General features: G+C 32.6%; 1 protein-coding gene across 1 annotated transcript in view; it reads left to right on the top strand.

Annotated features, from left to right (window-relative positions):
* Positions 1 to 15,111, top strand: part of RYR3 (ryanodine receptor 3) — a 176,318-nt gene that overhangs the window by 93,446 nt on the left and 67,761 nt on the right. The window contains exons 40-50 of the mRNA XM_065754366.1: positions 1,704 to 1,818; positions 3,643 to 3,772; positions 4,729 to 4,832; positions 6,401 to 6,536; positions 7,317 to 7,497; positions 7,970 to 8,075; positions 8,799 to 8,919; positions 11,501 to 11,670; positions 12,566 to 12,786; positions 13,282 to 13,372; positions 13,650 to 13,790. Of these exons, the coding sequence (XP_065610438.1) occupies positions 1,704 to 1,818; positions 3,643 to 3,772; positions 4,729 to 4,832; positions 6,401 to 6,536; positions 7,317 to 7,497; positions 7,970 to 8,075; positions 8,799 to 8,919; positions 11,501 to 11,670; positions 12,566 to 12,786; positions 13,282 to 13,372; positions 13,650 to 13,790 (1,516 nt within the window). The remainder of the gene's footprint in view (positions 1 to 1,703; positions 1,819 to 3,642; positions 3,773 to 4,728; positions 4,833 to 6,400; positions 6,537 to 7,316; positions 7,498 to 7,969; positions 8,076 to 8,798; positions 8,920 to 11,500; positions 11,671 to 12,565; positions 12,787 to 13,281; positions 13,373 to 13,649; positions 13,791 to 15,111) is intronic.

Here is a 15,111-nt window from a genome sequence, read left to right on the forward strand (position 1 = left end):
GTTCATATTGATATTGAGATCAATCTGTCAAAACTATTTTTTGTGAACCTAAGTACCGTCTAAAGAACCTGGACTGTTTTTACAGCAGTGAAGCCTAATGAGTATTTTTTCAGATTTTTTGTTGAAGTTTTATGGGAAAAACATGTTTTAGAAGATGTAGTGTAAACAGGTGACTTACATCTTCATTGGTGTCAATACCACACCTTTCCTTAAATTAAAGCACATGTTATTTTTCATGTGTAAGTGAATAGATGCGCTGCTATCCTTGTAAGTGGCATGTTATTACAAGCAGCTAGGAAGAAACAGCAAAGCATTGTGATCTGAAATATTTAAAGCTGTTTAGTATTGTACTGATGGTAACTCAAAGTATTTGAACACAGAATATTACTTACTTTACCCTTCATTACATTAGAATTGTAAGACTTTCCCTTAATGCCATCCCTGCTGGTATGAGAATATTTTTCTCCATTCGTATTATGACACTGTTCCTCTGAAGTAGAAGTAGCTTTGTGCATGCCTATTATTCCTTATACCTGAAAAAGTGCAAGATTAGAACATTCTATATTGGAGGTAAATATATATACATATATTACAGAAAATGATTTTTTTTTTATTAAAATTGTGTTTTTAAAAACAAAATGATAGTTGTAAGGTTATCTAAGAACTATATCCATTGGCCTTTCATCAGGACCACTGAACAATTTATCTATTTTATAACAGTTGCATGGAACTGGCACTACTTTTACTATTTGGCTGTAGAAATTGCAGGGTGTTTTTTTTTTTTTTTTTTTTTTTTTTTTTGTAAAAATAAAATCAACCCTCTCTTCAGTTGAACTAGGCAATTACTAGGAATAGTTTATTAATTACTGTGTGACTTTGTCCCTGTTCCTGAGTTTTCTAAACTGAAGATTACTGAGATTTCTAAATGTATTAAGGACAACTTTCATCTAAACTGGACATGTCTGTAGCGCCCCTTTATTGTGGTAATATATCATGCTTCTATTTCAGTTACCAGTTTTCTGTGTTCATTTGAAGTAGGCATGCATTTTGTTCTTTGCACTTCTTATTCCCATGAAAACACATAAATTGTGTTCTGAATTATAAATAAAAAATAGAGAATTCCAGAGTATTTTAGAAGGAGAGTGGACAGAATGAAATTGTTAAAATATTCCTATTTAAGAGAACTTTTATTTCATTTTACATCTTCTCTCAGTCTTAATTTTGGATGTATTGATGAAAGATGTTTAACTGATATCCTTGAAAAATAAGTCTCTTTGGTATCTTCTGCTTTATGATCTGAGGATATGAATTAAGCAGTGTTTCTGCAGAGACAAGATTGAATTTGGATTTATTGATCCCCATTCTCTTCTTATAACATAATAGAATATATTCTTTTCCACTTGGTTCATAACAGAATATATTTTTTCTTTAAACAGAACAGATGATATGTGGAATTTAAAGATGAGAAAGAAATGCCATTTGGAAATAATAAAAAAGAGTTTAGATTGTAATTATATAAAATTTGTGAAAGTTAGAGCAGTGGCAGCATATTTAAATGTTAATTATTTAGTTGACAGGTGATTTTGTTTTATACTGAAATCTGTGAATTTAAAACCATGTTACTACTATGAATGCATATTTCTAAAATTTCTAGTAAGTGAAAATAGTATTATTTGAAAATATTCCCTTTTCTCCCACTTTAGGGATATAATGAACAACAAAGTTTTTTATCAGCATCCAAACTTAATGAGAGTCTTGGGTATGCATGAGACAGTTATGGATGTGATGGTGAATGTGCTTGGAGGAGATAAATCTCAGGTAATTTCACTATGATTAGATTGTTAGTTTTGGATCTTTAACCTTTGCAAAGGTGTTAAAGAGTGTTAAAGAGGATGTATCCAAAGATAAATAGATCTCCCTTATATAAGATTGATATTGCTTGTCCAGATTTAGCAATTCTTAATTAACATAAGGAATTGAAAAGTTCTTAAAATACATGACCAACATTCTAGGAATATTTTTAAAAAGTAAAGGGTTATAGTACTTTATTTGTCTTTAATTCTACTTTTAAAGGTGTTTGTTTTTTTTTTCTTATTTTTAATTCAATAATAAGTTAGGTTCATATATGGGAGGCCTAGTTCTGCCAGGAAAATATCTTCATCTTAGATAGTGTTGTTAATGTTAAACTGCATACTTAGTTAACTTATACCAACTTTATTTTGTATGCTCAGTTTCAGTTTCTTGAACTACAATTTGCAAAGTTGTACTTAGCATTATGTTTAAAGGTAGTGTGGCGTAATTGAACGTTCCTTCAGCTACCTGAGGGAAGTTAAAAGTGAAGTGGGTTTATCTTCTTTCTTCTCGCTTATGACCTAGTGTTCATAAGTTCATAAGTTCATAAGTTTTTTAATTTTTTAAGTTTTTTAAGTTTTTTAATTCCTCCCTTCCAAAAAGAGGGATGTCCTCTGCGCCCAGTGCTGTTTGTTTGTTTGTTATTGTTTGGTTTTTTTTTGCCTGTCTGGGCAAGCTACAATTAGTCATCATCTGACTAATAGCTTTGTAATTTATAGGTGTCACAACCTTCTGCTTTTGCTATAGTTTGTATACAAAGTGAGAAGTGACAAAAAAAACCTTCCCAAACTACACCACAGTTCTAGTTCTATGTAATAATGTTATCATAAAGAAGTTTTATAATGCAAATTTACTTAAATGAATACAGAATTTCTGTGATGTTTTTGTGAGCAACGCAGATCTAAAAGAAATTAATTGGTAACCTGACGTCACAGCATTTAATGTTTCTGGCCTTCCAGAATATTTTGTGTACCTGTCATTATGAAATGTGGATAGATGATAGAGACTAAGAAAGAAAAATAAAATTCATTCTTGTTTTTGCTTAAAGAGCGTGGGAAAAAATATTAAAAAAAATCTTCATTGGTGATCATGAATTTTCTCCCTGGTTTTGTGAATATCTTTAGGATGCAAATCTTCAACCGTGTCTGACACTTGAAGTGCTACATATCTGTAAATTTATTAGATCTAGAAGGAAAACCTTAAAGCAACTATCAAAAAAAGCATTGGACGTTAAGTATAAAATATTAATGTACATTATCAAGGTGTATTCACTCTGAATACACTGAGCAGTGTAGAAGAATTGTAGGAATCTTTTCCATAAGGACTATGTATCCTCAATATAATGAATATGGGAGGATGAACATTTTCAAATATTTTATTCTGCTATGACCTTGTATTTTGGTGATTTAGCTTGTTGCTATAATACCATTTTTGTGTAACGATATTTGCTAGTCTGCAGATTGTTTTTTTTATATTTTTTTTTTTTCCTGAGAGTTTAGGAATAAGTCTCAGGGTTATTTTTGTTTGGTTGTTTTTTGTTTTGTTTTGTTTTAATATGTTCTCTATACATTCCTGCACAATGAATTTACAACAATTTAAACCTAAGGGCGTAATGAACACAAAGGTTAAAAGGTAATGCAAATCCTTTCTTGATTACAACAAAAGCAACTGTCATTTGCTTATCACCTTGGTAACTTTGCTATACTTTCCTTGTTAGGGATGTGGAAAATGAATTAGAACAGATTGGTAGTTAACATTTTTCACTGCTCTGTAAACGTTCTTCTCCAGCAGATCGCTTTTCCTAAGATGGTGGCAAGCTGTTGTCGATTCCTGTGCTACTTCTGTCGAATTAGTCGTCAAAACCAAAAAGCCATGTTTGAGCATCTCAGTTACTTACTGGAAAACAGCAGTGTTGGTTTAGGTATGTCTTACAGCTGTAATAGTTAAAACCAAGACAAGGAATAACTGTGTAATCTGTTTAACAATTTCAGTGTGTGATGAAGCCTTGCTCTTTTTTCTTCTGTTTTCCTTTCATCTTTGTGTCTGTGAATTATATCAGTTACAGTGTAGTCTTACCACAGAAAGATTTAGGACCAACTCCACATTTGTTCCTCTTGGTATAACTGATTGGAAATCTAAGATTAAATTAGCCTTCTTTGATGCTGATCTGTTTCATCTGCACAATGAAAGCAAGTTCCTTTTTTTACTGTTACTGTTTCCCTTTCCTCTAAATTTATTCCACTGATCTGAATTTTTTATTTTTATTTTCAATTGGGTGTTAGATTTTTGGTGTATATGTGCTAGCTTAAGGAAAATTCTCTTGGCTGTGTAAATGGTTATATTAGTAAGATATAGTAAGACAAGACAGCTTGTGATTTTTACTGTGTTTTGGCTCTTCATAGCTATTATTTCTATGACCATATTTAGCCATGTTGAACACAAAAAATGGTATAAGAATGAATGAAACTAAACAGGTAACACTTAAATTTGAAAGTGACTCTTTTAGCTGAATATAGACATTAAAAATCTTGAATTGGTAGGGTTGTACAGCTTCAGAGAGTTATAGAGCAAGAATGTTATTCGACTAAAGACCTTGTATAAAATTTTTTGTAGCTTGCTATGCTGTTAATAATGCTTTTTTTATCTGAATTTAAAAACGTGGTTCTCTATAGATGTGGATGGCATGACAGGAAAGAATTTCAGTATTTAACACTATTTGAAAGCTAACCATGTTCTTGGTTGAAGAACAGCCATACACACATGCAACATGGTATTAATATATTTAGATTCTAGTGTGATTGCTGCTCTCTGCTGCTTGACTGTGGTTACTGCAGACTGATTTTTTTTTTCTTTTTTTGTATTAACATTTTTCTGCAGCATTTCCTTCAATGAGAGGTTCAACACCACTAGATGTTGCAGCAGCCTCTGTAATGGACAACAATGAACTTGCATTAGCACTGGAAGAGCCAGATCTTGATAAAGCAAGTGATCACTCTGACCTACTTTTTCAATAGTGTCCTTGTAGTAGAATGAAAAGTACAAGTTTGATCATAGTAGTAGTATTTGAATATGACCTTTTCAGAAATGCTTGTTCTAGTTATTTGCTGTCTTAAGTTGATATTAATTGAGCAATTTTTTCCCTGCTTTGGCTGTACACTTATTAGGAATCAAGGTAAAATAGAACAAGAAGGTATTTTCCTGTCTTCTTTATCCTATCAGTATTGTTATCAGGTAGAAAAGATAAAAAGAAAAAAGGGATGAAAAAGGAGAAATGCATGTCAAGAAACATTGTTTGAGGGGAGGAGCAAATTTAAATAATATAAGAAGAGAAGTTGAAGAAACCAAGTGAATTCATAGCTTAAATAACTAATAGAGAATGATAGGGATGGATGTAATATCTCAGAACAGAAGAGGAGATATACAAAGGGAAGTAGAAAGAGGTTATTAGGTTTAGCTGCAGAAGGAAATTAAATCCAGGATTTGGGTCATTGGCAGTGGTTAGAAGAAAAGAGAAATTATAGGAGAAGAGGGATGAAATAGAAATGGTGGGTACAAGGAGACCAACTGTGACATGTGCTAACACATCTGTGGGAAACAGAAACCAGAAGGCAGAGCTTAATAAGATAGTAGACCATTCAGGAAGCCTTTGTGGAATATGGCAAAAGTAGAATTGAGGGTAGAATTTAGTAAGGGTATCTGGGTTGTGGTGATATAGTTAATCAGCAGCATATACAGTGGGAGAGGCAAATATTAGGAAGTGGAAATAAAAGGATATATGATAGGGATAGCTTGGAAAAGAGAATGACAGGAATGTGAATGGAAAGGTTATGAAAGCACAGAAATATATTAATTAGATTAAGGCAGCATTGAGAATAATTCCCAATTTCCCATCATCTGCAAGCTTGACAACGGCGCACTCTCTTGTATCATTAATGACAATGTTAAACAGTTTTGATTCTGGGATACATTATTAGTGACTGTTAGAACATCACCAGTGACTGTTGTATTTTCATGGAAAGTACTGTTGGGAAAGTCACTGAATTACCAATTTCAAAATCTACTTGAGAACTAAAACTATGTTCATGTGTTATCCTTTATGTATTTTAAATGAAATGAAGATTGCATTTATGGTATTATCTCCAAGTTTCCTTTTAAAAGATTGAGAAAACCCTTTATTTATGTTTCAGAAATTCAGTTTACCATAACTATTATTTATTTTTAATTGCTTTTCTTCGGCGTATTGTGAGAAGAATCTGATTTATTTTATTCTACTTTATATTTTCCAAATTAGTTTTTTTCTTGTTGTATTGTTGTGTTAAGTTAGTTTCAGGAATGAAATGTTTGACTTTTTTTTTTTTTTTTTTTTGCCATCATTGAAGGCAAGGACTAGAAACAAAGACTGACACAATATTGAGCTATACTGGTTGTTTATCAGATGAAACTGCTAGTACATTAAAGTCATATTATTTAAATAAAAAATCATGCATTGGCAGTAATTTTAGGCATTAATTTTTGCATACATGTGTAACTGATTGCTTCTGTACTGTAGGTTGTTACTTACCTGGCAGGTTGTGGCCTGCAGAGTTGTCCAGTATTGCTAGCTAAAGGATATCCAGACATTGGGTGGAATCCAATAGAGGGTGAACGTTACCTGTCATTCCTAAGATTTGCAGTTTTTGTTAACAGTAAGTGAAATTTCTTGAGAATGCATGTAAAGGGATTTTTTAAATTACTTTTCTGTCCATAGAATTATATTAAAAGGTGAAGAGAGGTTAATGCATATAATTGTTGTTACAAACACAGCAACTAGAATATGCTATTTATTGTATTTTTTTTTAATCTTCATATTTTACAGTTGTGTTCTGTTTTGTTGCTCACTTTGCAGCTTTCATTATTTAATAGAGTAGCCTATTAAGGTAGCAAATGATCTTAGGACTTCTGTCAATAAATCAACTGTGGTAGAGAGAGAGAGAATAAATTGCACCAATCAGGTGTATGAACTTTAGTAAGGTAGTCTCTATCCCTTGTGGTAGGGGTAGTGTGAACAAGATATTTCCTAAAGCCATGAATGAATATATTCAAAATCTCTTTGTCTGTAACCAGAGTATACAAAAAACTGACTCATAGCCTTTTTTGGACTGAGCGTAGTAAAACTTTATTCAAAGTCAAGTACACACTCTCACTGTTACATGTAGATCATACTTTTGGTAAAACATATTGGCAAAGAATATCCAGTGCTGCTAAAGTAATAGACTTCTGCTTTCAAAAATAAGAATACATATGTATATATTATAATATATGTTACATATGTATATAAAATTATACGGTATGTATGTATATATATATAACATATTTATAATACACATTGTAAATATATAATTTAGGGAAAAAATGCAGCCTTCAAACTAAAAGAGATTTTTTGGAAAAAAGCATGTATAGTGCTAAGATTTCCTTTTTGTCTTCAGGTGAAAGTGTTGAAGAAAATGCAAGTGTCGTCGTAAAGCTTCTTATTCGACGACCAGAGTGCTTTGGACCAGAGCTTAGAGGAGAAGGAGGAAATGGTTTGTTGGCAGCTATGCAAGAAGCTATACGGATCTCAGAGAATCCTAGTCGTGACCTTCCCTCACAAGGATATAAGAGAGAAGGGTAAGTAAATGTGAATGCTAGTTCGGAAAATGGTGATGTAGGAGCTGGTTTTATCATGCTAGAAGTGTGTGGATAATAGGCCCTATTAAGTAAGGCATTATATAAACACAGAACTTTAGAGATCCACACCCATAAACAGTTGTCATACAGAATCCATTAGGTATGATCTAGATAAAGCAAAATGCTAGTTACAGAAACAAAGAAGTCTGAAGGAGAAATTAAATGGAAAAGCTACTGTTGATTGAAGCTAAGGTAATGGTAGTATGAAAGAAAAGGACACCCTGGTATAAGTCAGCTATTACTATTCAGTTGTATCCTAGTTCTAGTGATATAAATAAAACTTTAATCTGTAGCCAGAGGAAATGTGTATATCGACACATCTATAGTCTCTGAATCATGGATCTCGCTTCAGAGAGGAACTATACTCTTAGATTACCAAAATGACTCACTGGTATTGCTGATTACCTTTTAGTGATGAAGAGGAGGAAGAAGAAGAAATTGTACACATGGGTAATGCAATCATGTCATTTTACTCTGCTCTCATAGACTTACTTGGACGCTGTGCACCAGAAATGCACGTAAGTTCATTCTATCACTCGCTCAGAAAATGTGGGAGATTTTTAAATAGAAGCATACATGTCTAAGTAAATGTTCCCAATTCAAAGGCTTTCAGTAGGTGGACTTTATTGCATTTTTTACTCTGTACAGATGTGTTCCCTGCAAGCTGTTCATAAAGATTCGGTGACTCGATTCCTTGTGCATGTTATTTTTGTAAGATTTGGGAAATGGTATGACTATGGAATTGAAGTACAAACGACCGACTAGCATTATACATTTACATTGACAAGGAAATTTAGGAAGCTGGAACTTTACTAAGCCATAAAAAGACATTAAAAGTTTCTTTCTTGTGTACTGTTGAAATACAGTATCAACATTATATGCATATATTGGAAAAACAGTAGCATGTAACATGAGCCTTTTAGAAAATTTCACTTTCATCACTTTATCTGATGGATCCTTGGGAAGCATAGCCACATGGGCTTTATTTGCTTTCTTGGGAATTTATAATAGCATTGCATTATTGATAATCAAAATTAGGAAATATGAAAAAGATATAAGGTAAAAGATAAGCTTACAGTCTGCAACCCCCTTATAGTGCTGCAATAAATTCAATTTCTGTGCATTTTTTCTAAGTAGTACGGTATTAAAAAAAAAATTTTACCATAATTTTGGTATTTTGAGGAAAAAAATCTTATTTTATTCAGCACTACATTTCTTAACTGACAAACTTTTTATAACAGCTTATTCAAAGTGGAAAAGGTGAAGCTATTCGAATCAGATCAATCCTTCGATCTCTAGTGCCAACTGAAGATTTGGTTGGGATTATAAGCATACCACTAAAGCTGTCAACAGTTAACAAAGGTAATTTCAATCCTTTTACTAGACTAGTACTCTTTTTATGAAAAGCTGTTGTCACGTAAACCTTCTGATGTGAAATAGAGCAGTTTTATTAGAATTTAGAACACGTAGATAACTGTTCTTTAGGTTTTAATTAGATGCATCAATTAGATGTTCTCCCATGTAATTGGTTCTTGGTCCTGTGGAACAGAGAATGTAAAAACCTAAGAAATAACATACTGTAACACTGTCCTAGTGCTCTATCTATAGCAGACATTATAGGGAGGCTGTTCCTTTAGAAAGAACACGTGAGTTTGAGCTCCTCTCCATGCTTCCACAGCAACCAGCCATTTGTTTAGAGAGATTCGAGAGTGCCTCTCTACCAATTAATATCTAATTCTGAATTTAGTATGCCAGAATTCTTTGAATTATTTTATGATGATATCTGTACCCACAAACTCTTATGGCAATAAGTTCCAGAATTTTGCTGCAAAATTTTGCTATATATTTATAGCATTTTTTTAAAAAACTTGTACTCTATTAATGTTATTAAATATCCTAGACTTCTAGTATTGTTGGATTTGATGAACAGCAGTTATTCATTTACCTTGTCAGCTGTATTATAATGCTCTAAAGCTCAGTTATGTCCCAGAGTTTTCATTTTGTAAAATGGAAAAAAATTACCTTTTCTTACTCTCCCATCATAATTGCTCCATTTTAGTTACACTTGTATGTATGTCCGTTATTGCTGTTCTGCCATCCTGAGATACGGAATGTGTAATGTACACAAGACACTATACACAATTAGTCCTGATGATGTGGGCACACAATAGTTTGGTTTATGGTGTTGGGCTATTTTTAATCCCGTACAGTAACAGAATGATGCTCCCTTTCCACTGTTTCCCAGTATCTTGTTTTCTGCTACACAGTGTGTTGATGGTCTCACAGAATTTCAGTAATGACTTCAGGATCTCCTGCCTGGCTTGTTATTAAAGTTCCAAGATCAGCATCATATAGGCATGGCTTTTTTTTTTTTCTGCATACATATTAGCTTAGAGTTGTCTGCATTGAAACTCAGCTGTCTCTATTTTTTCTAGTCACCCAGTTTTATTACTGTTGTACACGGGTTTTTAGGCTCTTTTGTTTACTTCTCCAGGTCACTGATGAATCGGTATATATTCCTGTTTGATTGATTAAACTGTTGCATTTATTTGTTTGGTTTTTTTTACTGCCTATTCTGTATATTGGCAAAGGAAATAATACTGTTTATTTCTTGCCTATTTCTTTCATATTTGTTTTGGGATTGTCCTGACCTGAACAAAGTGTTCCTCAATGTCTACTGGTTTTTTTTTTACTAATTTCTAGATATAATGCTTCACCCTTACCTCTAATATTCAAGCTTGGAAGCCTGATTTGTTTTTTATTAAGGTGCAGGCTACTTTTATACATGTTCATCTTGTCTTAAAATATTCACCCTTTTATAATCTAGCTAAATAACACTGCAATATCCTTTGTTTTGAGACTTGAGATCTATTTTTCAGTAAGGTCCACCCATAAGATTACAGTCAAGTTATCATGGAATCCTTTCACACATCTTGAATCCACCTACTTAATGCCTACATAAAAAAACCTGAACCCTGGAGCACAGACTTCTCACTTGCTGCAGTAAACTCTGTAGCTCACTATATGTGTCTGGATGCCTACCTGGTTGAAGCTGTGTTTTTGTCATTGAAGCTTACAGTCTTGATACTCCCTGTTAAAGAGAACTCTTGAGGTTTCACCCTCATTGCTCTGAAACTTAAAAATGCACCAAAATCAGAGTACATAGCAAAAAAAAAGATACTCTTTCTTGTTATGTGACTTCTGATTCTTTACTGGAAACACTTGTGTAGTTATTCAGAGTGAACTTATTATATAAAAAAAAATAGCATTCAGAATAACCTTATAAAATGAAAATTTCTAAAAAACCTGAACTCAGCAAGGGAAGACATTTTTATGGTGCATGATCTTCATGTTTCCTGTTAATTTATGCATGTCTCATAGGCTATGAACTACCAGTCTGTCATTTTTTTTCTAGATCAAAATAACTTCATCGTCTCTTTCCTTATGTTACACTTTCTGTTTCACAATAATTGTCTATCTCTCTTTTTTGATTAAAAACTCTTATTAGTTATATAAATATATAACTTCTGTTGCTGTTATTTTCCTTTATAAAAGCATGTTCTTTCTAGTCTACCTTACACGGTGCAAGAATTAAAATTATTAAACTTAAAAACTTCACACTTACTATATTCTTACTTTTTACAGTAATATTTTGTTTTAATTTTACCTGACAAACATTCTCTATAATAGTAATGAAATAAGTAGAACAACTATTCATTCTTAAGATAAGATGATAAGAGGTTAATGATTTGTGAAATAATAAATCTTTTTAATTTGAAATAAATACCTTCTTTTTCAGCATAGAAGAAAACTAAATATGGATATGATTTGGATCATTTGATTTTTTTATATAAGATATGATTATAGTGTCTTTCACTATCTTGGTGTTTCTTGTTCAGTCAGTTATATGCTATTAAAAAAGCAATTATGTGTATTTGTATAGATGGCACTGTAAATGAGCCAGACATGTCTGCAAATTTCTGTCCTGATCATAAAGCACCAATGGTACTCTTTTTGGACCGTGTGTATGGTATTAAGGACCAAAGCTTTCTCCTTCACCTACTTGAAGTTGGATTTTTACCTGATTTAAGAGCTTCTGCCTCTCTGGATACAGTAAGTATTTTGCTATGGAAATTGGGTGTAGTGGCTGGATATAGTGAATCAACAAATTTAAATGAATGTTAAAACTTTTTTTTTTTTTGAAGGGCAAACATATGTTCTTTATTAACAGTAACAGTTCAGTTGTTCTTTATTAACAGTAACAGTTCAGTTACATTTTCATTAATTTATAGTGCTTGAGTTTTGATCATAAGCATTCACAACCACTAGAAGTTTATACAGAACTCGTAATGATGATCAAAGATATTAATGAAGGCTTATATAAATTATTCCATAAGTAAATAGAATATTCTTGTAATGTGCCTAGCTTAATGATTACTTTTAGTTCATGTGTCCTTCCAGATTACACTGAAAATTCATACTTGTGTAGGTATGAAGAAATTGATATGAAAAATGCTATACGATGCTTGGTGATATTTTCCTAACCCGTTTATAGGAAGCTGCTTCTCTTTTCTCTCTTTCCTCTTTCCATCTCTTTCGTGTCTTCTCTTTTTTCTTCTCTTTTTTCTTTCTTTTCCTTTTTCCTTTTTCCTTTTTCCTTTTTCCTTTTTCCTTTTTCCTTTTTCCTTTTTCCTTTTTCCTTTTTCCTTTTTCCTTTTTCCTTTTTCCTTTTTCCTTTTTCCTTTTTCCTTTTTCCTTTTTCCTTTTTCCTTTTTCCTTTTTCCTTTTTCCCTTTCATTCAGAGAGTACTTTTTTAATGAGAAAAGTAGTTGACTTAGATTTTCTCAAGTTCATAAAATTACTGTCATTGTCACGGATATACTGGGAATACTATGCTAGCATCCACCCACTAAGTGGAGTTCAGGAAAATGCCTGTTATCTTCTATAAACTTTTGTTTAGTAACCATTATTCCATAAGATACTAACTATCGATTACTATTTCATACAGGTTTCTCTAAGCACTACAGAGGCAGCTCTTGCACTAAACAGATATATTTGCACAGCTGTGTTTCCATTACTCAAAAGATGTGCTCCCCTCTTTTCTGGAACAGAACATCACGCCTCTCTTGTTGACTCCATGCTTCACACAATATATAGGTTATCCAAAGGACGTTCCCTTACGAAAGCACAACGAGACACTATTGAAGAATGTCTACTTGCTATCTGCCAGTATGTATACCTATGTACAAATTGATTCTTTTGTATGGAAATAAAAATATGCATTTCATTTTCATACATAATGCGTATATACTGAATATAATGTAGAAGGAAGAGTGTTTTATTCTTGCATGAAGTAAGTGACCAGGCTGTATGACTTCAATACCTGTATGACTTCAGTACCCTTTCCAGTGCTGTCTAAGCACATAAAGAGAGTGTAAATTTCGCTGTGTGATTTATCCTTCTACATATAAATGAGGCATGGTGAGATTCTTTAAGCTCCAATTTAATCAGTCTAGTGTTTCTTTTCTCATTATTTTGGTCATGTACTCCTAAGGGTATTAAGTCCGTGTATGTATCACGTTTTTCAAAATACTTCTGAATAATAAATCAATACTTCTGAAAGTGGTTTCAATTTTAATATGCAAAATGGTTTCAATTCATATTTCATTTTGACTGGACTCAATGAAATCTTACTAAATAGATTGATTTATTTTTTTATTATAGCCACTTACGTCCCTCGATGCTCCAACAGCTATTGAGAAGGCTTGTTTTTGATGTACCCTTACTCAATGAATACTGTAAAATGCCACTCAAGGTCAGTAGTGTACTTCGTATAAATGTATGAAGCATAAAACGTACTTCACAATAATTTATGCTTTATGCTTTCACAGAACAGGCTGCACTGCTCTCTAAAAAACAAAAGCGAAGTTAAAAAATGCTTCTTCTATGAGTTACTTGAAGTAGAGAAATAAATAAGTGTGGGCATAAATAACATTACATACTTAAATATTCAAACAGATATTGGACTTGCAGACTTCATGAGCCTGTATGACATATCACTAAATACCAATTAATCATTTCTATTTTTCTAGCTTCTGACGAATCACTATGAACAGTGCTGGAAATATTATTGTCTACCTTCAGGAATGGGGAGCTATGGAATTGCAGCAGAAGATGAATTACATTTAACTGAAAAACTTTTTTGGGGAATATTTGATTCCTTGTCTCATAAGGTAACTACTATAATTCACATTCCAGAATGGGATGTCCATAAAAGTATTCCAATAATAATCTGCAGTGCCAATTACAGAAAATGCCTGTCTCAATAATTATTTCATGTAATATGGGAGATCTAGCAGTGATTGCTACCAATGAAGTAACATTGTTATAGAAAATGGAGTGAGTGATGAATCTTGAAGAATTTTCTCCAAGCTAGTGTGATGTGAGAATTTCGTTTTGATATAGCCATGTAAATTTCCACTGATGATTGCTTGCTGCACTAACATGATAATTACTCAAATCTGCTCTAGTCAGCCCTCCTAAACTTTTTATAATATTTTTTACTGGTACAAAATAGCATTAATTTTAAGAAATGCATGCGTATGCTAGTCTAATTATTGTTGCATGCACTGTAAAGTAATGTTATCTATTTTCAGACACTTGTATTTTGTCTGTTTGCTGATCACATTCTAGCTTAAAATCCACCATTCTAGAAATAAATATTTTCCCGTATGACTGCCATCATTCAAATGTAAAATATCATATAGTCTTTTTATTTCTTTTAATGAGAGAAATATTTCTTTTGTTAATCAAATAATTATAATAGCACAGTACTGTTTATTAGTAGATTTTAAAGCCTTTTAAAGGTACATAATTTTGTGCATTTTACTCATGGGGGATCTGAAGCATAGAGAATTGATTATTTCTCCTAAGCATAATAATAATTTTGTCTGAGAGCTGGAAGGAGAGGCTAGACCTCCTATGACCTGCCTCCTCTACCCTTTTTCTTTTCTTATACTACAGTGTGTAGCAATTGACCTTGAACTTGGTTCACGGCAAGTTACTAAGAATGCAAAAGTAATTGCACTGTATGTTTTTATCTCTAGAGCTAATTAGACAATTTGAATTCAGGAGACTAAATGTGCTAGTTCACCTTTTAACATCCTATAGTAAAACACAATTTTTTTGATTGCCACAATTTAAACTGAAAAGAGTTAAGGGGGTAGGAGGGAGAAATGACAATGGCTTCTCCAGTTAAGGTAGGAATTAGTAATTCTATGAGGATAAAGACAGTATTTTATGAATAACTGTACACAGACGGTTCCAAAGTAACACCACCTATTTATTTTCATGGAAGCTACAACAAACACAAAGAGCACAATAACACCATTGTAGCTGAGAAAATTCTTGGCTACAAAATCTTATTTATCAACATAGTCACTATCATTAGTTATGCATTTTTTCCAGTTACAAACAAGAGCATACATGAAATGCTTGTAAAAATCTGCACCAGCTGAGGTGACCTATTGTTGCTGTCACCACTGTTGAAATGTA

This window comes from Cyrtonyx montezumae, unplaced genomic scaffold, assembly GCF_038088225.1.
Source record: "Cyrtonyx montezumae isolate F1298 unplaced genomic scaffold, pur_monq_1.0 scaffold_10, whole genome shotgun sequence".
Taxonomy (NCBI): Eukaryota; Metazoa; Chordata; class Aves; order Galliformes; family Odontophoridae; genus Cyrtonyx; species Cyrtonyx montezumae.